The sequence below is a fragment of the Gadus chalcogrammus genome, chromosome 1, assembly GCF_026213295.1.
Source record: "Gadus chalcogrammus isolate NIFS_2021 chromosome 1, NIFS_Gcha_1.0, whole genome shotgun sequence".
Lineage (NCBI taxonomy): Eukaryota > Metazoa > Chordata > Actinopteri > Gadiformes > Gadidae > Gadus > Gadus chalcogrammus.
In genome coordinates, this window is record NC_079412.1 from 19,777,958 (window position 1) to 19,801,754 (window position 23,797).

The 23,797-nt window shown below is 49.9% G+C and overlaps 2 protein-coding genes across 7 annotated transcripts in view; both read left to right on the plus strand.

Annotated features, from left to right (window-relative positions):
• Nucleotides 1-131: 131 nt before the first annotated feature.
• Nucleotides 132-5,924, plus strand: vwa1 (von Willebrand factor A domain containing 1; the record flags this gene model as incomplete). Its single annotated transcript, XM_056588337.1, has 4 exons — nucleotides 132-483; nucleotides 818-1,093; nucleotides 3,936-4,253; nucleotides 5,079-5,924. Coding segments are annotated over 4 exons (975 nt in total), but the record flags the coding sequence as incomplete, so codon positions are not given.
• A 1,228-nt stretch (nucleotides 5,925-7,152) lies between these two features.
• Nucleotides 7,153-23,797, plus strand: part of ralgapb (Ral GTPase activating protein non-catalytic subunit beta) — a 31,552-nt gene continuing 14,907 nt past the window's right edge. For all 6 annotated transcript variants that reach the window (XM_056594525.1, XM_056594550.1, XM_056594534.1 and 3 more), the window contains exons 1-15: nucleotides 7,153-7,280; nucleotides 8,326-8,549; nucleotides 10,230-10,432; nucleotides 10,878-11,044; nucleotides 12,266-12,452; nucleotides 13,319-13,450; nucleotides 14,201-14,379; nucleotides 16,287-16,441; nucleotides 17,236-17,461; nucleotides 20,197-20,398; nucleotides 20,922-21,089; nucleotides 21,502-21,616; nucleotides 22,223-22,370; nucleotides 22,652-22,716; nucleotides 23,191-23,335. In XM_056594525.1, coding sequence (XP_056450500.1) covers nucleotides 8,373-8,549; nucleotides 10,230-10,432; nucleotides 10,878-11,044; nucleotides 12,266-12,452; nucleotides 13,319-13,450; nucleotides 14,201-14,379; nucleotides 16,287-16,441; nucleotides 17,236-17,461; nucleotides 20,197-20,398; nucleotides 20,922-21,089; nucleotides 21,502-21,616; nucleotides 22,223-22,370; nucleotides 22,652-22,716; nucleotides 23,191-23,335 — 2,269 coding nt within the window. In that variant the 5' untranslated portion in view covers nucleotides 7,153-7,280; nucleotides 8,326-8,372. The remainder of the gene's footprint in view (nucleotides 7,281-8,325; nucleotides 8,550-10,229; nucleotides 10,433-10,877; nucleotides 11,045-12,265; nucleotides 12,453-13,318; nucleotides 13,451-14,200; nucleotides 14,380-16,286; nucleotides 16,442-17,235; nucleotides 17,462-20,196; nucleotides 20,399-20,921; nucleotides 21,090-21,501; nucleotides 21,617-22,222; nucleotides 22,371-22,651; nucleotides 22,717-23,190; nucleotides 23,336-23,797) is intronic.

The window sequence follows — 23,797 nt, forward strand, 5'->3', positions numbered from 1 at the left end:
CTCCTCCTCCCCCTCCGCCTCCCTCCCCCTCCTCCTCCTCCTCCCCCTCCTCCCCACTTCCTCCCCTCCTCCCCCTCCGCCTCCCCCTCCCCCTCCTCCCCCTCCCCTCCCCCTCCTCCTCCCCCTCCTCCCCCTACTCCCCCTCCCCAGAGGTCATCCGGGCGCGGAGACTCAACGTCCACGACGTCTCCACCAACTCCGCCAAGCTCCAGTGGCGCCCGGTCCTGGCCGGGCTGGGGGGTTACTACGAGATCCGGTTCGGCCCAGTCCCGACGGGCGGGCCCGGGGGCGGCGGCGGGGGGGGGTCCGGCACCAGCCCCAGCCAGGGGGGCGGTGAGTACCAGAGGCTGGTGCGGCCCGCGGACATCAGCTCGGCCGTGCTCACGGGCCTGAGGCCGGACACCACCTACCGGGCCACGCTCACCCCCGAGTCCAACGAGGACGTCCTCACCCCCATCTCCGTCACCTTCACCACCAAGCCAGGTGCGAGCCCCCTCCGCCACGGAGCATCGGACGGCTAGCGTCACGGTAGCATCACACATGACGGCGGCGCTAATGCACGCTAATTAAACCGTTGAAGATTAGCATGACTGTAGTGTAGCACTCGGATTGGGCTGTGTCCGAGTTAATGGGGGAGGCTATGCAGTGTCCAGGCAAACTCTGAATAAGTGAGTCTTTCTGGGAGATGGGAGCTCTTTAATCTCGACTTACCTCCACCAATGATCAAGTTACCGCTCAGTGATCATGTGGTTGACTGTGATTAATGATCTGATGGTGCCCCCCCCCCCCCCTCCCCCCCCCCTCTCCCTCCACCCAGAGGTCCTGAGCCCGGCCACGGTGACCGTCTCAGAGTCGGGCCAGACCAGCATCAAGGTGAGCTGGGGTCCACTCCAGCCAGAGTCTGTCTCCTCCTACCTGGTGGAGTACTCCGCCCTCCCCACGGGGAAGCTCCACACGCTGACGGTGTCCGGCGGGCAGAACTACACGCTGCTGCGCGACCTCCACCCTGACACCACCTACCTGGTCACGGTCAGCGCGCGCCACGCCTCTGGGCGGGAGCGGGCCCTGTCCGTCAAGGCCTGCACCCAGGAAGGTAGGAGCCTCCGCCTCCCTGTTGGGTCAGAGTGGGTCCCTCGCGGGACGGGTCGACAAACACACACACACGCACTCGCGCACATACACACGCTCACAATCACTCATAACCAAACACACAAGAACACACACAGAGACAGAACCACACACACACAGACACACACACTCACAACCACACACACACAAACACACACAGAGACAGAACCACACAGACACAGACACACACACTCACAACCACACACGCACATACGAACACAGAGACAGAACCACACACACACAGACACACACTTACAACAACACACACGCTCACACACACACACAATCACACACACACACACACACATACACACGCTCACAAACACACTCACAGACACTCACAACCATACACACACAAACACACACAGACACACACACACATACAAACACCGACACGCACACACACACACACACACACACACACACACACACACACACACACACACACACACACACACACACACACACACACACACACACACACACACACACACACACACACACACAAACACACACTAACACACAACAGAACAGCGCTGAAGGAGCTGAATTCCTCTCACTTTCCATTGGCATGCCAGCTTTCCACAGCTGCCTGTTCGGGCGTTATGGGGACGCAAAGACTGTTATGGGGAAATAAAACCAGTCCGTACCAGTAGAGAGCCATTCATAAAAGCTTTGGTTTGTATCCGTACTTCATCTATACTTTACTAGATATACTTTCAAAAATTAGATATAATACATGATATATTTTCTTACATACAAGGTACGTATATTATATTATTATACGTCTGTAAGGTGATAAAATCACGCTTGCATAGTTATTTAACATCCAGGCCTCTGAGAGTAAAAGTAACTTTTTCTCAACGCAAATATTTGTCATGTCACACATCATTGCGGCGGGCGTCTTTGTGCCGCTGAACGCCTCTGTGTGTGATGAGGACATTTCTGGGATTCTGTGGCCGTGGGCCAACAGGGAGGACAATGGGGACTCTTCAGCGTAACACTTGGCTCCCGTCGTACGGACGGGCAGGTTGCCAGCAGCACGCGTGACACCCTTCCTAGTCTTTGTGTAGCGTTCACCGCTACAGTATATACATGGTGTTAGTGTAAACACAGCTATTATCCCTCCGGGGTGACCTAGGGGTTGTAGGGTCGTTACGTTATTATATTCACTGTGCTGGCTTCATCCTCTGTGACAGCTGTCTAGATGCTGCTCCGCCACAGCTGGCCCCCTGTCTCCTCCCTTTCTCTCCATCTCTCTCTCTCTCCCTGTCTCTCTGTCTCCCTGAGTTCTCCCTGTCTTCTCCCTGTCTCTCTCTTTCCCTGTCTCTGACAAGGAGAGAGAGAGAGAGAGAGTCCCTCTCTCTCTCTCTCTGTCTCTGTCTCTCTCTCTCTCTCTCTCTCTCTCTCTCTCTCTCTCTCTCTCTCTCTCTCTCTCTCTCTCTCTCTCTCTCTCTCTCTCTCGAGACACACACAGAGGGACAGGGAGAGACAGGGGGAGAAGGGAGACAAAGAGACAGAGACAGGGAGACAGAGAGAGAGGTGGGTTAGTTAGTGGATTTTTTTTGACCATAAGGAATGGAAGGCAGAATTCTTTCTCTCAGTATGTTAGAGTTCAGTAGTCTTTATTGATCGGTATCTCGCCCCTCTGCCCTCCTCGTGTTAATGTTTCCCCGCCTCTATTGATCCTAGAGGCGATCCTTCAGTTATTCCTTGTTTTTTTTAGGTTAAAGCACCTTTTAGGTGCTACACAAATGTCCTTTATTATTTGACGTTTCAAATTATTATCGTCATATTATTATCCTTATCCTGTTCATTATAGCCAGTCCTACACCAGCCCAGTTTATTATTATTATTATCTTATTTTCTTATCTTGTACATTATTAACAGTCCTAGACTAGCCCAGTTTATTATTATCCCATTTCCTTATCCTGTTCATTATGATAAGTCCCACACTAGCCCACAGAATCAGAATCGGAGGTCACAGACAAAATGCTTCTAATGAAACTGAGAGCGATGCATTCGGTTCACCTTCACCTTACCCAGGTGAGCAACGCTCAGCGTCTCCCTGTATGACCTGGTGCTGCTCAGGGTGAACTATACCTCTGTGGAACAGCCGCATGTGGTAGACGGTGGTTCTCGGCTACACATCTGGGCGCCAGACGCCCTGTGGGGCTGGCATGGCACCACTCCCTGTTACGTATTTCCTGCTGCGGTTCAAAAAATGCTTCCCACACGCTGAAAGCAGTGAAAGCCTGCGTTGCTTTCACTGTCGGATCGAAGGTTCACTAGATGAAGAGGCTGGCAATGTGTTTACTCACAACGTTCTCTTCAATCATCTATCTACTCTAATCTAATCAGTAGTCACATCACCTGGCATGAACACATCAGCACAAACACCCGCTCATATCGTCCAACTACTGTCGCCTACTTATCCTCTGTTTGGCGTGTTTACTGCCCAGTTGCCACCTATTGGCCTCATAACCGTCGATGGAAGCAGGGATCACTTCTTCTGTGTTCCTGCTCAAGGTTTCTCCGAAGTAATGAGGTGTAAGAAGTGTTTCCTTGGTCCTAATAGTGCTCAGGTTAGGGGTTTAAAACTGTTTGAAACTGTAACTCGAGGGCTACACAGATGATACAAAGTCGACTTTACTAAACCCAGCGTGCTTCAGTGAATGTTCGGCAGTATTGTAAAGCGCTTTGAGTGGCCACTGGTTAGAAAAGCGCTGTGTAAAGGCAGACCATTTAACTTGAACTCTGACCTCCGACCCGACCTCTGACCCTGCGACCCCGCCCTCTCCCCCCAGCGGCGCCGCCCCTGACGGACCTCCAGCTGACGGCGGTGGGCAGCGGCTCGGTGCAGGTGGACTGGCGGGGCCAGGCCGACGGGGTCCGGGGCTACTGGCTGACCTGGCAGGAGGCCGCCGCCCCGGGGGGCCACTCCAACTCCCTGCTGGCGCCGCCGCCGCCGCCGCCGCCCGGGCCCTCCGCCTCCCACTACCTGCCCGCCGGCGCCCTGTCCACGCGCCTGGACCAGCTGCCCCCCGCCGCCCGGGTGTGCGTGTCCCCCGTGTACCGCGCCGCGCGGGGCGACGGCCTCTGCTGCACGGCCCGGTTCGACACAGGTGAGGGGTCGTGACCTTTGACCTGAGCAGGAGACAGAGGGGACGCCACGAGGTCACGATGGGGAAAAAGCGGTACAACACTTACTCGCCGAAGGCGAAGTGAACTGTGGGGAATGTATTCCTCACTGTTCACGGAGCCTGAGGTGAATAATTGTTTTAGATATTGGGCATGGGATATTGCCCAATATCCCGAGATAGCGAACCAATCAAATTGCGCCATCCTAGGAGGTTCACGTGTGCCATATTCCAATTAGTGAATAGTCGGTCGTTCACCGTTACTCTCACACACAAGTATTTATATTTTTAGATGCGTAAGTCAATGTGAAGCAGGTAGACGATGCTAGGTAGACGATGCTAGGTAGACAATGCTAGGTAGACGATGGTAGGTAGACGATGGTAGGTAGATGATGCTAGGTAGACAATGCTAGGTAGACGATGCTAGGTAGACGATGGTAGGTAGACGATGCTAGGTAGATAATGCTAGGTAGATAATAGTAGGTAGACAATGCTAGGTAGACGATGCTAGGGAGATGATGCTAGGTAGACAATGCTAGGTAGACAATGGTAGGTAGACGATGCTAGGGAGATGCTTCTAGGGATACTACCAGGCAGGCCGCGGACATTGGAGACCAAGAACCTTTTCTGCAGAAACCATTAGCCTACTAGCTCCTACTAGCTCCTGTGACTTCAGATTACAGCCTCATGTAAACAGTGTTTTTTAAATAATGTGTCAAACTGATTGCCATCGACTGATCTCTCTCCCTCCCTCTCTCTCCCTCTCCCTCTCTCCCTCTCCCTCCCTATGCGTGCGTGTGTGTGTTCTAGATGCGCGTGTGTACGGCCACCAGTCCTAACCTCCCCCCCCCCCCAGACTGACTCAGCACCTTACCAAACATGGAGGCTCGTGGATGAGGAAGAGGAGAAGAATCTTGATGTTTCATCTCCCCTTTTCTCCCGCTCTGCTCCTTTCATGGACGTGTGTGCTTTGGCGAGCGCGGTGCGGGTTCGACGCCAGAGACACTTACCGCACGCCCTTGAGTCTTGGCGCTCAACCCACGGCCAACCGGCCTCACGACGGCTCACCTGTTTTGTACCTGTAATATAATTGTACAAATATTTGCTGTGTGTGAAAAAAAAAAAAAAGGATCATAAAGTGGAAGGAGGGAAGGAGTAATGTAATAATATACTGCCGGAGGATGCAGACGGAGAGATAGGGTTTTATGGACGTCCGTCTTTCCTTCAGACAAAGCAAATATTTGGATCTGGAATATAATTGTGCAGATATTTGCTTTGTGTCAAAGGGATAAAGTAAAGAGGTGGAATAGTCAATGCGACTGTATTGGGTAAAAGCTGAAGAGTGTGTTTTGCTGAGAATGGTCTGGCATTCTAACATAGCAAGATCTGATTTGAACTTCCACAGCATATGGTGGATTCCATGCCAAAATCATTTTATTTCTAATCTGGTGAATGCATAGAAAACATCTGAGATCCATTCTCTCTGATTAGTTACACGTTTAAGCCCTAAATATTCTCTCTGTCTTCTGACATATGCTCCATATCTCTGTGAACTTGTTGATGCCAAACACACACACACACACACACACACACACACACACACACACACACACACACACACACACACACACACACACACACACACACACACACCATTTTCCTCATAACATCGCCTTCAGGATAGCTTTTATACCTTGATTAAATAACCTTGTAAAATAGTTGGCCTACAAAAACATAAAAAGAAGGGCTTAGCACACAAACACAAACAAAAACTACATAAGGCTACACAGTTAAATCAGCAAAGGTATTTTTTTTCAATATCACATGCTTTTACATATATAATTCACGTTTACTCATCAATGTGTTTGTCCATTAAAGGACGAGTATGCGATGCATTTCTACGTTGTTTTTCCACAAACGGAAGGCATTTGGCAGGCTGTTTGTTAATAGGTATTTGCTGCCCCCTATGGGAACCAACAGTTATTACAGCTGAGGTTGAACTTTGGTTTTATAGTGAGAATATCACCACAGATATTTAACAGGAACTTGTATTAAAATAATAAAAATAATAACTAATTCGTTTTTCTTCTTGTCTTTTGAATAACCTTTGATGACACATGTACTGATGTGCACATGCACACATACACACACGCACGCCAAACGCGTGTGCGCACACACGCACACACACACACACACACACACACACACACACACACACACACACACACACACACACACACACACACACACACACAAACACACACACACACACACACTCCTATAAAATCTATGCAATCGTTATACAATAAAATATCAAATGTACCTGATCCTGTATCCAAATACTGACTTGTTATCTTCATAGCTTTATCTCTCTACTCTCGTTTAATACTTCAATACCTCACATGACTTTGGATATTCGCCTCACTTTCAATGCATATCCCTGGGAAACAGTTTTCTTTCCTTTCCTTTTTAGGCTGATCCTGTTCAAGCTGGATGGGGATTCTCTTAGGGAGAATCCCCACCCCATTTGAAATGTGACAGAAAACGTAGAAACAGAAAATCAAAAAGGCTCAGTTGGAATATTCCAAATGTAAAACTCTTCAGTTTAGCTATTTCGTTTTTTTTTTTTTTGCCAAGTCCTTTGGAGGAGAGACCCGCCAGTTCTCTTTCAACTTAGTTATTCCAGTTGACTTGCACGGCTCTAATAAACCCCAGCCGTGCCAACGCACCACCGTCCCCTCAGAGCTCCAGAGGCCTCAGACGCAGTGTGTTGCGACGCTGACCGTGAGGTTACAACAACACTCCACCCGGGGGCGCTCAGCTCCGGCTCTGTTGTGATGCTGGCCGTGTGGTTACAACAACACTTCACAAGGGGGCGCTCGGCTCAGGCTCTGTTGGACTCCGTTAGCTGCGGAGCTTCAAGCCATTTTCCCCTCTGCATCGCGACCGTTCACACCTCCCGACATGCAAACTCCAACGCTCTGACCTGGAACACAAAAGCACGTACGAACTGTAAGTGTCCGTGCTCTTTTGCTATCACACCCATTCCGGTTTATTCCATTGTAAACGATAAAACCCGTTGTTTTCCGCTCCCGCTAGCCCGCTAAAGCTAACAGGCTAAGTCGCCTAGCAGGAATGACAGCCCATTGGAGCTAATGTCAGCCGACCAGCTAGCGCCCGAATGCTAACGAGCTGTCAGCGTCCACCGCAACGGGCTGCTCGGTCGAACCACTACGGGGGTCAACGCGTTAACCGGGGGGACCCCGGGGGTGCTTGGCCGCCCCTTAGGGGGCATCACGGCAGTTCGTTTGCTTAAACGGGGCAGTTCGGCGGCTAACTTTAGCTAACGTCATTAGCCAGGATTAGGAAGGAGAGGATGTCCATGTCCGTCTCATGATCAGCTTCCTGCTCACTGGGACTCTTGTGTGTTGGGCTGTTTCTCGCCGTGTACACGGTTCAGAAGACCGGGTGAGGACGTGTGGGCTCACCGCACAAACACTGCAGAGGGTCTGGGCTGGATTCGTTTTAACATTGAAACTGTCAGGCTGGTTTTGCTCTATGCATCTTCTTCTTCTTCTTCTTCTTCTTCTTCTTCTTCTTCTTCTTCTTCTTCTTCTTCTTCTTCTTCCATAATGTGTGTGCGCGCTTGATGAACATGCATGCGTTATGCACAGCTTCGTGTGTGTGTTTCCAAAATTGTGTTTAGATGCAGTTGCACACATTTTTTATTTTTTATTTACAGTTCTTTGTAGATATGCACAGGTTTCTAGTGTGCATATAGTCTTTCTGTTAGTTATATTGATGGCTTTTTGAGATGTCGTTTATCTCAAATTTAGTATTCAAGTGTCTTTCAGTAAAGTCCTTCACACCATCTTCATTTTGTGTCATGAGGTAACCTAGTCTAAAACACAAAGCTACACTTCAACCGGAAAAGTGTGCATACCCTCTACCTTCTGTCTGTCCTGATCTCGAGCAGACCAGCGTAACAGAAACCCCCCCCCACCCCACCCCACCCCAAGCCTGACAAAGTCATCTCCACCCACACCTGTCCCTGCAGGTGGAGGAGGAGGTGTGCGTAGCAGCGTCGTCGCGGACACCGGCAGAATGTATTCCGAGTGGCGCTCCCTGCACCTGGTGGTGCAGAGCGACCAGGGCCACCTCAGCGTCCTCCACACCTACCCGGCCGGAGTGGGCATGGAGGTGGCCAACGCCGTGGTCAAGCCCCTGGGCACCGCCGTCAGCCCCGTGGCCACGGAGAACATCCTCAAGACGGATAAGGAGGTGAGCGGCAGTAGGTGGAGGAGAGCACCTCCACAGTGAGGAGGGCGTGGGGCTGCACACGCTCAAAGGATGTGCCCGGGGAGGAGGGTGTGTGGACTAGTGCTAGATGGTTGATTTGAGGCCGTTTCAATGAAACAACGTGTCACCAGATTCATACTGATGTTTGCACTCCAGAGCTTCCAGCAGAAAATAAGTTAGTTAAAGGGGACCTATTATGCTTTTCGACTTTTATGACCTATAAACGTTGTTATATTGAATGATAGTCATGTTTAACCATACACAAAAAAACGATGTCGATTTTCGGGAAACTCTTCCTCTCATCTGGGCGCTTTCAGCATTCTCTGTCAACGCTCGGTTTCGTCCTTCTCCGCCCCCTCGCCCCCCTCCTGCCAACCCAACTCCGTTGTGATTGGTTACCTTCCTTGGAGTGCGCTCGCGGGCAGATTTGACCAGGCTAACGGGGGCGTGGCAGGAGTACGTCTACGTAGATGTTTTCCCGGAAATGTGAACAAGTGAATCGCAATCGTTGTCCCGAGTGTTTAGCGCTCTGCACAGCCACCCCAGACTGTCAGCAGGGAATACGTCGAAACGCATGTATGTCATTATTTGACACTTTAGTAAGGTTAAACATGACTATCAATCATTATAACAACGTTTATAGGTCATAAAAGTCGAAAAAGCATAATAGGTCCCCTTTAATGTGGTGGGGTCTGCCGTCAGACCGGGGGGGGGGGCGGGGGGCACTGTCTGACCTTCCTGGTGTGGACCATTTATGCTTAGTTCATGCAGAGTGTTGCCCTGTAGCCTGAGAGAGTAAATTAAGTTGAGATTATTTATACTTTTGTACAATATTAACTTTTGCCCGTGGTAGTTAAGGTGGCCTGCGTGTGTTGCATAGGCGGCCGTCGAAGCTGTAAAGTGCTGTGAGAAACCCTGCACTCGGTCACGACATACACCTGCAGTTGATGCTAATTGTTCCTATTGTAAATTGCTTTGAACAAAAGCGTTTGCTGAATGCCCTAAATGTAAATGCTACTTTCTGCTTTATGGTTGGATGCTTACCGCATATTTCCGTTGGACTTTACAACGACAATAACGCTGACTGAAGGATAGTCCAGAGAACCTAAAGGTCTTGGCTGGGAGCCATCTCACCACTAAGCGAGCCAGAGATAGGATATGAGTGCTTTATGAATTTCCTGATTGGGAATAATGAAATGTTGTGCTATCCACGTCTGGGGTGGTGGTGAGGTTGCTCCCAGCCAAATCGCTCTGGGTCAGAACCAAGGTGTCCGCATGTGGAGCCACTCTTGACCCAAACCCCTACTAGTTCAATAATGATATGTAACTAAAGAAAACAAAGCAATTCACTTCAAGGTACTTGGGGAAGAAAAGCATCTAGTGAGGGGGGTAACATAGTAAATAGTAGTCTAGATAGGCAGTAGATCATGCTGATGAAGCTAATTGCATACAATTGAGAGATGAACAGACAGAAGGAAATGCACTTCACCATAGAATTCGATACAGCATGTGTTGTGATGTAGCGGCAAGCATGTCACAACAATTACACACAATAAAACTTGCAATATGCAGACTTTTATTGTGTAGTGCAGGGGCGTGGGCTTTTAATGTGGAGGGAGTCGCAGAGGGCCTCATGCTGTTCCCCTGGCGGTGGCCCCCCAGGTGAAGTGGACCATGGAGGTGCTGTGCTACGGCCTGACGCTGCCCCTGGAGGGCGACACGGTGAAGCTGTGTGTGGACGTGTACACCGACTGGATGATGGCGCTGGTGGCCCCCCGGGACTCCATGCCCGCGCCCGTCGTGAAGGAGCCCAACCTGTACATCCAGACCATCCTCAAGCACCTCTACAACGTCTTCCTGCCCAGGTAGGAAGCTAGTCCGATCCCTGGAGTGTTGGATGTGTCCCTGAGCGAGACGCCTCACCCTGACTGCTCCCGACGAGATGGCTGTCCCTTTGCCTGGCCGACACCGCCGTCGGTGTGTGAATGTGTGCATGAACGGGTGAATGTTGGGCAATATTGTAAAGCGCTTTGAGTGGCCACTTGTTAGGAAAGCGCTGTATTAATGGAGTCCATTCATACTGGCGTGTCCAATCCGCAATACTGGGAACAGTGACGCTATTTTTAAAACTGCAATAGTTATAAACATTGTATTGCCCTGCTGTACACTGGTGTTGATCGTCCGGTCATTTTACGATCTTGCCTTACACAGTCCTCTCTACCTCGACCAGAGCATCGAGAAATAAAGAAGGTCCCTCTGGGATGATTGGGTAAGGGTTAGTAATCCGATTCTGTCCGTGTGTCCGTCCAGGCCCGAACAGCACAGCCTGAACCACATCAGGCTGTGTCAGCAAGTGCTGACGGCGGTCCAGAAGCTGGCCCGAGAGTCCGTTTCCATGGTGAGGGAGACCTGGGAGGTGCTGCTGCTCTTCCTGCTGCGTGTCAACGACACTCTGCTGGCCCCGCCCACCACCGGAGGTAAGCCCCGGCCCCCGGCCAATCACAAGGAGCTCTGACTCTGTGCTGCATTCTTGGTGCGCTGATATGGGCCTCATCTGAGATAAGATTCATTGGCTGAAAGGCCTGAAGGAACAAGAGATATGTCCGTACAGCTGCTTTACCAGTCTGTAGCCCTCGATGTGGAGCCTGACTTGACCTCAATCTAATCTAATCAAATCAAACTTTATTTACAAAGCGCTTTTCGCACAAAACGACAATAGGATGTGAGTTACAGGGGAAAACGACGCAAGAACGAGAAACAAATTAAAATAACATTTAAACAAATCAGAATACTTTTGGGAATACTGCTACACAAAGTGCTGAACAGGACGAATCTTTGTGCCAACATTAAAAATAAATTCTCTCTATATATCCCACTGGATCAACTGGATACCGTTTATGCAGTTTTATTACTGAAGGAATATTAGGTTATCGCCAAAGAAATGACGTCACCCCTTTTCCTGAATACTGCCTTTCCAAGGAGCCTTCTTCAGTCGTCAGAGAATCCATTTCTTTACTCCATTACTCTTCCCTGTGCGGATGTTCTCGAGTAACATTCCCATTCTATCTTTTTCCAAATCTCTCCCTTGTGGATTTAGCTCTATGCATGTTTGTGCGATAGACTTCAGACTTTGTACTAGATTATATATTTCTTTGGTATTAAATAATAATAACTTATAATTATAAATAAGCAGTTTTCAAAATAACACCTGTAACTAGATTTTAACTATACAATTTTAACTATACAAATATTTATTAAATAAATAAAGTGCTAAAACAACATTGTCGAAATAACGACTGAAGCAAAAACAAAGAGTTTGTGCAATTTTAACTTTTACAATATTCAAAAGGAATGTTTTTTTTTTACATTTTTTTTAGATACCGGTAGCTTTTATTTTATTTTCAATTCCATTCAAAAAGACTATTGTTGTGAACAGTGAATTACCATTGCATTATTTATCTTTATTCTTTGTACCTGATGGAAGTATGTTTCCTTACCCTACGAGAGTTTTGTACTTTGTTAATGCAGAAAAAAGAAAAAAAAAATATATATTTCTTTTGTAATTTTTTATACATTGGTAGTCAAGGCGGGGCCCTGTGGTTGTTAAGGCCGCCTTAACCATACAGTGCTGGGGGACAGTGCTGGACCCGGTGTGCATGACTCTAACGTTACCCCCCCCCCCCCCTGTCTCCACCCAGTGGGCGTGGCGGAGAAGCTGGCGGAGAAGCTGATGGCGGTGCTGCTGGAGGTATGGCTGCTGGCCTGCGCCCGCTGCTTCCCCACGCCGCCCTACTGGAAGACGGCCCGCGAGATGCTGGTCAACTGGAGACACCACCCGCCGGTGGTGGAGCAGTGGAGCCGGGTGGCCTGCGCCCTGACCTCAAGGTGGGGCTGGTGATGGGGGTTGGAGTGGTGGTGGTGGTGGGGGCGGGGGGTGGTGATGGTGGTGGTGGTGGTGGTGGTAGTGATTGTGATGATGGTGGTGATTGTGATGATGATGGTGGTGATGATGTTGGTGGTGAAGATGGTGGTGGTGGTAGTGGTGGTGCTGTTGGAGGAGGAGGGGTGGTGGTGGTGGAGGGTAGTGGTGGTGGTGGTGGTGGTGGTGGTGATGTTGGTGATTATTGTGGTGGTGGAGGTGATGATGAAGATGGTGGTGGTGGTGCTACTGTTGGTGAAGATGATGACAGGCAGACTGATAGCACCACTACCTGTGTCGCTCAACTCAACACTCCCCTTAATAATAAATGTCTAAAGCGACTAACTGGAAGTGCATTCAACATTGGAGATATTCACCAAAAAGTGCCAAGAACTCTCAAGTGCATAAAAAATCACAAAATAAGCAAAGAAACCGCTCTTGAGTACTAAAGAGTCAGGAGAGATAGAGATGAATAGAGGGAAAACACTTTTCATTTAAATTCTGTCCAGTTGGAATAGATTCAGAACAGGGAACTAGGCCAACATATGCTTCTGCATTGAACAGCTGCGCTTGCTTCTCCTTTGTGATCAATGACCTTTATAGTTCCCCGTAGCCTGCGGTTCTCTGGTGGTGACGGTGTCTCTGTGGGTTCTCCGGGGGTGACGGTGCCCATGTGGGTTCTCCGGTGGTGACGGTGTCCGTGTGCGTTCTCCGGTGGTGACGGTGTCCGGGTGGGTTCTCCGGTGGTGACGGTGTCCGGGTGGGTTCTCTAGTGGTGACGGTGTCCGGGTGGGTTCTCCGGTGGTGACGGTGTCCGTGTGGGTTCTCCTAGGCTGCTGCGGTTCACCCACGGCCCCTCCTTCCCGCCCTTCAAAGTCCCCGATGAAGACGCCAGTCTGATCCCCGCCGAGATGGACAACGACTGCGTGGCTCAGACCTGGTACCGCTTCCTGCACATGCTCAGGTACGCTCAGGCCCTCGCCTTGACCCCCTGACCCCATGTCCATTCTGAGAAGATGTGGCCTCCTCAGGGTCACGGGCATCTTCTCGACCTCCTGACCCCATGTTGACGTCTGAGCCGACGTGCACGTTTGTGTGTCTGCTTCCTCACATAGCGTTTAAACACTGTCAACTATGCTAATATCCATGTCTCAGCGATAAGGTGCAAATCGCACCACACTGAGTGTTTTACGGCCGTTTTGGCTCCTGGCTGTGAATCACCAGGCAGTGTGTTTGTACACACAAGTCTTTTTTTAAAAGCGGTCGTTTCCTCCTCCCTTCATCTGGGACCCGCAGACAGTCTGTCCGCGGGGGCTGCTGTGTGATAAGGGGTAGAGCCACTCTACAGAGCTTCATTCACCTCCCCTGACATGATGCAAATGTATGGAAATGACCCAGAAACGTCCCACTAGTGGGTGGGTAGTGCTGTTGATCGTGACGTCGGTCTCCGGCACTGCAAAGGACTCCAACGCACGCACAGGTGGATCCCCTCCGTGTTCGTTTGCGTCCCTCGGCCCAGCTGTCCCAGGATGCACCTGGGCTGACCTGAAATCGCCCGGGGCGAGACAACACAATATTGCCATAACTCCAATGAGGAGTCAAAATAGCCCCCGCGCCAAAACACCTCCCTCCCGGATAACAACCAAACAAAAACAGACACGCCCACACACACACACACACACGCGCCCGTCACACTTTGCATGTGTCTCCATAGCAACCCGGTGGACCTGAGCAACCCGGCCATCGTGAGCACCACGCCCAAGTTCCAGGAGCAGTTCCTGAGCTCCAGCGGCATCCCTCACGAGGTGGTGCTGCTGCCCTGCCTGAAGCAGCTGCCCCAGATCTTCTTCAGAGCCATGCGGGGGGTCAGCCGGCTGGTCGACGCCTTCCTGGGTAAGAGGGGGTCCCGTGGCCTGTACTGTAAGGCGGGACGGGGACGGGGGGGCGTTCAGGAGACGGACCAGGGCGAGTGTTTAAGAGACAGTTGGGATGTAGAGTAGTGTTCAAGAGATGGGCAACATGTAGGGTTTAAGAGACGGTTCACAGGTGGATTTAAAGTAGCGTTCGAGAGACGGCTAACCGTTTGGTTGGACCGTAGTAACAGGTGGATTTAAAGTAGCGTTCGAGAGACGGCTAACAGTTTGGTTGGACCGTAGTAACAGGTGGATTTAGAGTAGCGTTCAAGAGACGGCTAACCGTTTGGTTGGACCGAAGTAACAGGTGGATTTAGAGTAGCGTTCGAGAGACGGCTAACCATTTGGTTGGACCGTAGTAACAGGTGGATTTAGAGTAGCGTTCGAGAGACGGCTAACTGTTTGGTTGGACCGTAGTAACAGGTGGATTTAGAGTAGCGTTCAACAGGCGTAGAGTAGTATGTTTATTTCGTCAATCTAAAATAAAATATTTTTTTCTATCTATTTCCTATCTATTTTTGGTTTTAATTTAAAGGTGTTTATTCAAACGACTGTGTGATATGATGGGTAAAGTTAGGGAGATTGACCGCTGCTAGTGTTTAAGAGAGAGGACACTGGTGGATGTAGAGTAGTGTTCAAGAGATGGGCAACATGTAGTGTTTAAGAGATGGTACTGGTCGATGTAGAGTAGCGTTCAGGAGATGGGGCGCGGCTAGTGTTTAAGAGACAGTTCACAAGTGGATGTAGAGTAGTGTTCAAGAGACGACTAACCGTTTGGTTGGACCGTAGTAACAGGTGGATTTAGAGTAGCGTTCAAGAGGCGTTGAGTAGTATGTTTATGTACGAGTAGTATGTTTAATCTGCAATAAGTTATATTAAATAGTGTTAATTTAAAGGTATTTATTCATACAACAGTGTGACACGACGGGGAGCGTTCAAGATGCAAACGTCACCCGCTTGGGTGGGATGCTACCTTTTACCAATGTCGCGTATTAATTTCTCTAATTACAAAATATTTGTTACAAATACATCTTACTAAATACAGTCCCATGATGGTTCAATACTCACTTCGGTGAGTATGAGATGATGCACAAAACCAACGCTGTGCTTGTGGGGACTAAAGCAGGTCTCAGCTACATCAGTAGTGGGCCGAAGTGTGAGTGTTCCCTGCTAGTAACGCGTTAGCATGTTGGCATGTACTTCTCTCCCCGACCTCTAGGTGTCTCTGTTGAGCTCAGAGAGCTGAGCAAGAGAGCAAGCTCTTTCAGTCCCGGCCTTCCTCATGGTATTAACAACGACGACCACACATTTTGATATGCAAATGTGATTCGGGGTGACTGGGTGGTGATAATGATGATGAGGATGATGATGATGATGACGATGAAGATGGTGGTGAATGAGTGAATGCATGAATCTTTTGTGCTCCAGCCATGTCGATTTTGTTTTTTCACCAACGAGATGATGCATCGACAGCACAAAATATATGGACATCCATCGAATCAAGGTGGATTAATAACAGGGATCAAAATCGAACAACTATTGAAGATCTTGTGGGGAAGGTGTGTGATTTGTATTAACAGGATTAACTAACTTTACTACTGTATCAATACCAAAACATTAATTTAACCCAAAGCATTAAGTTCTAATGCACAATCTCCTATAGACTATTAACCAAGATTTAGTTTAAATACATTTGACTTTGCTCACTTATCCAAAACATCTTTTTGTGTGTGTGTGCAAAAAAACAGGAACAAAGGTACAGCAAGGTAAAAATACAAACATGAAAGCATTAAAAAAAGAAACCATCATTCCTCCAAAAAACCAATCGATGCGCACCTTTCCTAACACCCGTCTGCGTTCCCCTGTCCCCCTCCCCCCCCCCCGCAGGTATCTCCCGGCCCAGAGCGGACAGTGCCCCGCCCACCCCCGTCAACAGACTGAGCATGTCTCCGCCGCCCTCGGTCAACAACACCACGCCCCCGCACAGCCGCAAGCAGCGACACACGGCCGTCGCCAAGACGACCAGCAAGAGCTCCTCCAGTGTAGGTGTCACGTCGCGTCGCGGTGTAGGGTCTAGCGTGGGCCCCGCCGGAGCCCTCTGGTCGGAGGCCGTTCAGGTGGACTCTGGGTGGGGGGGCAGTGGAGCAAGGGTGGAAGGGCGTTCTTTATGAACGGAGGACATGGACGTAAGTGGCCCTCTAGTGGCGGGAGGAAGGGTGTTCTGAATTATGACCTTGGTGGTGGTGCTGCTGCTGTGTTAGCGAGTCGGGTGTGAGCGTGAGAGTTTAGTTCGACTTTTCTACTTCCTCCAGCTGATGTGAAATGGTGCGGAATGAATGAGGAACCGTGTTGGATGGAAGATGGGCTTCTTGTTACAGTAAAACAACGTGTTTACACAACAAGCTTCCGTATTGCTCGTCGGACCAGGCGTGAAGGTCGTAATGAGCTCTCTAATGAACCAGTGCGACAGGAAAACATGCTCTGTTGTCTGGCACACATCAGGCTCATAGACTAGAAATAACCACGTCAAGTGAGAACAGACTCTCAAAAGTGACAAGCTTACGAGGGTCCATCGCCTCCTTAGATGAACGGCGGATAAACCAAAGTAAATAGACGTTATTGGTACTCTACCACAACAACACTTTAACAGCCTATCATGTTGTGTCTCGCCCTCGTTGTAAAGGTTGCCCTAAAGCAAAGGAGCCAAAGTAAATCAACCGAGCTCAACTCGTGCACAACAGCCTACTGCTCATCTCCATTCTGACCGCCCCCACCTCCCCCCCCCCCTCCCCCTCACTGACCCTCCCCTCTCCATCCCCCCCCCCCCCCCCTTCAGGCCAGCGGGAGCCAACCAACCAAAGCCTCCCAGCAGCAGCAGCAGTCCTCGTCGCCCACCCTGCTGTCCAGCCCCAACCAGACCAGCTGGGAGTCGCGCCCCCTCCCCGCGCCGGCCCGGCCCAAGGTCAACAGCATCCTCAACCTGTTCGGCCAGTGGCTGTTCGACGCCGCGCTGGTGCACTGCAAGCTGCACAGCGGCATGAGCCGCGACCCCAGCATGACCGGTAAGGAGCCCCGCCCCGGAGCTAGCGTCCCGGCTAGCCCCCCCCCCCCCCCCCCCCTCGCTAAGCTACGAAGCGGGGGGCGCCGTAGCTTAGCGCTGCCCCGGAAGGGAGGATGAAACGAGCCATCAAACCGTGCCGTGTCAATCTGGCCGGTTTCCATGGCAATCTGTGTCGCGGAGCCCCCCCCCTCCCCCCCTCGTAGTCCACACAGTGCATTGCGTGGGGTCCGTCTTTAAAAGGTTCAGGTGCAGGCGGGCGACATCAGCCTGCTGGGACTGGCCAGCTGGGATCGGCCCACCCAGTGGCCTCTCCTTACTGGGGCTCCTCTGTGGGCTGCCTGTCCACCAGGCAGCTGGTTGGACTCTACCACCTGGGATATCCCTAGAGGATCTTGTTGACTCGGCAGCCCCCCTGGTGGTTAATGAGGGGCGCTTTAATCAGCCTTCACGGCCCACCATTAAATGTTTGTTTGACCATTGACCATTTAGCGGTGTGAACAGATTAAATCAAGCTTTAATTGTCCAGCCCTTAATCACAGTCAGTCTCAAAGGGCATATGAGGCCGTCTGTTTATTACTGAATTTAAATAATTTAAATTAAAACAAGGTGGTTTTCTGAAACGTGAACCTGGTGTCTCTTAAAGGTAGCTCGCTCCCCCTCTGCTCCCCTCACTCCCGTTCGCCTCCGTCAGCCTCACCGAGAGGCTGCGGCGGTCCCCTCCAGTTTCATCCTCCCTGACGATAGGTTGTCACGGCGACGTCAGCTGTCTGTGTATTGCATGGGGGAGGGGGGACGTCATCGTGGTTCACCACGGGTCTCTGTGGCGCTGTGTGTCGGTCCCGTCTGTCTGTCTGTCTGTCTCCCTTCTGTTCTGCGTCTCCTTTTAACTGTTGTTATGGTTGGGCCTTTGGTTTTGGTTCCTCTGTTTCGTTCTCTTTACCTTGCGTTGTGTGAGTGTGGGGGGGGGGGGGGGGAGGGGGGTACCATTCAAACACCATTGTTCCAAACTGTCCCGCTCGTCAGACCAGATGAGACGGGTGGCGTTGCATGCATCCCATAATACTCAGTACAGTGTGTACAAACACTTTTTATAATCGCTCTACTCTTTAGATCTAATCAGTTTACTCTTACTTTTTACTGCATCAGGATCTCAATTGTCTTTGCCAACCAAGACCATAGTAAACATTTTAGTAGTTTAAGTAGTTTAAACATTAAGTATGTTTTAATGAGTTTCGCTCAGACGTTTTTATTTCATAATGCTGCGTATTTTTTTCTTACTTATTATTTTATTCATCGTTCTGGCTAATTATTGCCCGAGCAATAGTTTTTCAACTTTATTAAACATTTTTTAAATATTTTTACAGGGAAAACACACACATACGCACAGAGATACAAAACACATGTACTATTCAGGTGGTATGGAAAAGAAAATAAATTGGGCGTAGAGGATGGGCCATCTTCACGCTTCCCTAGTTCTGGACATTCGGACTGTTTGCATGCATGTGTCTGATTGGTGTATCAGTGAAGGGTCAAAGGTCATCCATTGAGGAGAACAAAAAAAAACAACGAATGAACACAATTCATCACTGACATGAATTGACGCCCAAAATATTGGCTCTGCTTTGATTTTCTGTCTCTTCACTATTTCTGTTATCTTACAGCCTCTTTTATCCAAATTCTCCTTTCTTATAAATCCTGTAAGTAGGAGCGGCAGTTCTTTTGACTTTCAGTCAGTTCTTGATCAATTCCTTGCCTTTTCTATTATTTGACCATTTTGTCGCGATCATCTAATGATTTGTCATCCATTCTACTTCCTGTATCCATCCACACGCACACACGCTACTTCCTGTCATACGCCACAACCGTCCGCATTACGTCGACAACGTCCCAAAGATGGTGTGAGGGTTCTCACCAACACCCTCGCCACATCGTCTGACCCCCCCCCCCCCCCCCCCCCCTAACATCATTCTGTCGCCAGTTTGTGACAATGCAGCCTTTTTAATTTCTTCTTTCCTTTCTGCCACAACTAATCTTTGATTTGATCCAAGACCATCACCTAACAACTCCCCCTCTCTCTCACTCACCTCCCTCCCCCCGTCACACACGCCTCATCGAGCAAGCTCAGCATTGTTCAGCCAGTTTTTTGTTCCGTGTGATTTGGTTATGTACCGTTAGTTGAGTTCAGTTTGGGAATCCATTGGTTTGGTGCCTCAATGCATGACGTGAATGGTCTGTGGCTTGGCGGTGACCGCGGAGTCATCCCAGACGCACGGGCACTGACACAGGGACTTTGCAGCTTGGGGAATGTTTTTCAAAGACGTTTAAACGGATTTAGTTTCACTTTCACTTTCCCATAGTTTTCCCCTCCGTGGGGTTAACCACTATACCCGGGTTGGCAGGCATACTTTTGTGGCAAACTCTTTGTGTCAGAAGTCCCTCGTGGTTTGCCTTACCTTATGGCGTGAGTGAGCATTTGTCCTTTAAGTCTCCGTTCTTAACATTTCTTTATGATTTATTAAGTGTCCTGGTCTGTGTTTTGATTTGCACCTTCACAGTCGGTTTATTTTTGTCCGCTTGAGTTGTTGTTGTTGTTGGTGTGTGCATACCCCCCAGTATACTTTCCCCCCTCCGTTTGCTTCTTCCATGGTGTGCACCTGTCCCACTGTCACCCCCCCCCCCCCCCGCCCGGGCCCGCCCCACGCAGGGTCCTCTTGATGTGTGTGTGTCTCTGTGCAGCCATCGCCACCCAGGTGGGCCTGGAGCTGCGGAGGAAGGGGTCCCAGATGTCGGCCGACTCCATGGTGTCCAACCCCATGTTCGACGCCAACGAGTTTCCCGAGAGCTACGAGGCCGGCCGCGCAGAGGCCTGCGGCACGCTCTGCCGCATCTTCTGCAGCAAGAAGACCGGCGAGGAGATCCTGCCCGTCTACCTGTCCAGGTAACCCTAGCGTTAGAGCGCCACCCTTCTACCTGTCCAGGTAACCCTAGTATTAGAGCCCCGCCCGTCTACCTGTCCAGGTAACCCTAGTACTAGAGCGCCACCCTTCTAGTACCTGTCCAGGTAACTCCAGCATCAAGGGACACCATGATTGGTCCTAAAGGGGATGTAGTGGATTGGGGTTCTGTTTGTCCCTACCGCCTATCTGTAGCATCAGGGTATAGACTGGGGCAGGATGGGGTAGATGAGACAGCAGGATGCTGGTTTGAACCCCTGTGTCAGCAGTCTACCTGTAAGCATCCTTGAGCCTCTGAGGCAGTTTCCTCTTCAGATGCTGGAGGTCCAAAATCTACATTGGAGTTTTCTCCCAAGTGTATATAAAAAAAATCCCTGCAAGATGCTTATATATAATATTAAGGATAAAAGGTTAGAAGCCTCTCTATGTATCAATAACTCAATGGTACATGATGGACCAATCACTGGCAGTGCTGAACTTTCCCTCCCTCCGCCCTGTGGGTTGCAGGTTCTACATGGTCCTCATCCAGGGCCTCCAGATCTCTGACTTCATCTGCCGGCCGGTGCTGGCCTCCATCATCCTCAACTCCTCCGCCCTCTTCTGCTCCGACCTGAAGGGCATCAACGTGGTGGTGCCCTACTTCATAGCCGCGCTGGAGACCATACTCCCAGACAGGTGAGGAAGCCCGCCTCGGATGCTCCTCTCTCATTGGCTGAGGAACGGATACTCCTCTTTCATTGGCTGAGGAACGGATACTCCTCTTTCATTGGCTGATACACGGATAGTCAACTTTCATTGACTGATGATGTAATTTCCATCTCGGTTGCGGAATAATATTACGACGGTTTGACTCCAGAATTTTCCATAGCATTTATGTCGCCAAACGATGCGATCGTATATTCTGACAAGGTTTCAACAGGTTGTCAGGGATGCACGTCTTTTAAAGGGGTCGATTTTCAGTTAAATCTTACCCCTTCGTGACATCACAAGTGGGAGTGTCCCCCCCCCCCCCCCAACATGTGTGACAGTTAAAGTCTGGATCTACCCAGCATGCATCTCACCTTCACCTTCCGCCCGGGCTCCTCAGGGAGCTGTCCAAGTTCAAGATGTACGTGAACCCCACGGAGCTGCGGAGGGCGTCCATCAACATCCTGCTGGCCATGCTGCCCCTGCCCCACCACTTTGGGAACATCAAGTCAGAGGTCGGTACTATAGGCTACTCTGCTATGAGTATACTTTACTCTTACTATACTAAATAAACATCAAGTCAGAGGTCGGTACTATAGGCTACTCTGCTATGAGTATACTTTACTCTTACTATACTAAATAAACGTGAAGTCGGAGGTCGGACTCGGTACTATAGGGTCCTCTACTATGAGTATACTTTACTCATACTATACCAGTACTCAATAAACATCAAGTCAGAGGTCGGTACTATAGGAAACTAAACTAAAAATATACTTCACTTATACTATGCTAGTAGTAAATAATCATACACTGAGGTGATACTATACTCTGAAAATACTTTACTAATACTGTACTAATACAAGATAATATATTGTATTGCCAATACTAAATTAATACTATCCTGCACTAATACTTTACTAATACTGTACTAATACAAGATAATATATTGTATTGCCAATACTAAATTAATACTATCCTGTACTAATACTTGACTATACTACCACTACTGTACTATTACTTGACTCCACTTTTCTATACTACTACTGTACTATACTGCCATTATAACGTATGCTGGTTCTAAGTCAAACGATCCAAAGCATCAACAGTGCTCTGTGTTGAAGGTTCTGCTGGAGGGGAAGTTCAGCGAGGAGGAAAGCTCTCCTCACGACCAGCCCGTCTCCTTCCTGTCATTGAGGCTACGGCTGGTCAATGTCCTGATCGGAGCCCTGCAGACGGAGACCGACCCCACCAACACACAGCTCATTCTGGGTAATGTAGTCCCTACCGACACACAGCTCATTCTGGGTAATGTAGTCCCCTCCAACACGGAGATCATTCTGGGTAATGTAGTCCCCACCGACACACAGCTCATCCTGGGTAATGTAGTTCCTACCAACACACCGCTCATTCTGGGTAATGTAGTCCTGACCAACACACAGATCATTCTGGGTAATGTAGTTCCCACCGACACAGCTTAATCTGTGTAATGTAATGCAGACAGAGAGTAATCAAATTCAACTTTTTTAACGTCAATTTGTCCCCAATTTCAGGTGCCATGCTGAACATCGTCCAGGATTCAGCGCTGCTGGAGTCCATCGGCACACAGAATGAAACGGTGAGACTCACCCCCAACAAATGAAGCCAACCACTGGCCTAAGGAGATGTACCTCCTACCTCCTGCTGCTCCAAGTCTTAACTCAATGACCACAAACAAACCTTTATGGGGTGTTTCCACCGGCGGGTGCGGGTCGGTTCGGTATGCAAAGGTGCGGCACGGTTCGCGTTCCCACCGCCCAAAGTGGTGAGGCGTGCTGGGCCGAAGTCGACCGCCGGTTCGAAGCGCGGCATTAGTGTCCATGAACCGAGGTTGTGGGTTTGTTTGTGCGTCAGTCCTTGGGTTTGCAGGGTTGTCGAGACTACAGGTTTGTTTGTGCGTCGGTCCTTGGGTGTGCAGGGTTGTCGCGACTAAAGGTTTGTGCGTCGGTCCTTGGGTGTGCAGGGTTGTCGAGACTAAAGGTTTGTGCGTCGGCCCACGCGTTTCCAGGGTTGTCGTGACCTAAGGTCCGTGCGTCTCTCTTTGCGTCCGCAGGGCAGCGTCGACGGCAGCCACTCGGGCTCCAGGAACCAGAGCCACAGCCGCACCAACAGCGGCGTCAGCTTCAACAGCGGGGGCAGCGTGGAGCCCACCAGCCCCGACTCTGAGCGCCCGTCCCAGGCCCTGCTGAGAGACTACGGTAGGCAGGCGCCGTCCGCCAGCCGTGGAGGTCCTCCCCTCACTGCTGGGGCTGTACGTCCACGTCCGTGGGGGCGTTGGAACGGGCTGGTGGCTGGAAGTGGCCGCCTGCTCGGGGAGACTGGATGGGAGTTAGGCGGTCAGAGTAAATGTGTTATTTTAGATAAGATAAAACGTTATAACGGAAATTCGTTGGTTACAGCTCAGCAGCAGTGAAAGACACTGAATATAATACAATAAAAACACAAGGTAGTGTTGAGGAAAACAAAAATAGATGCTTAAGTAAATTCTAAAGTAATGAAAAACAGAACAAAAAGTATAAATTATAAAGTGGGCCGTACTTTTACTTATTTAAATATTGAAGTGTTTAAATGCAAATGTTAAAATGTAAAAAAAAACACAGAGGCCCTGCACACACCTTATGTCTCCAGAGGGCAGTTTGTTTTACTACAGTAGTCACACT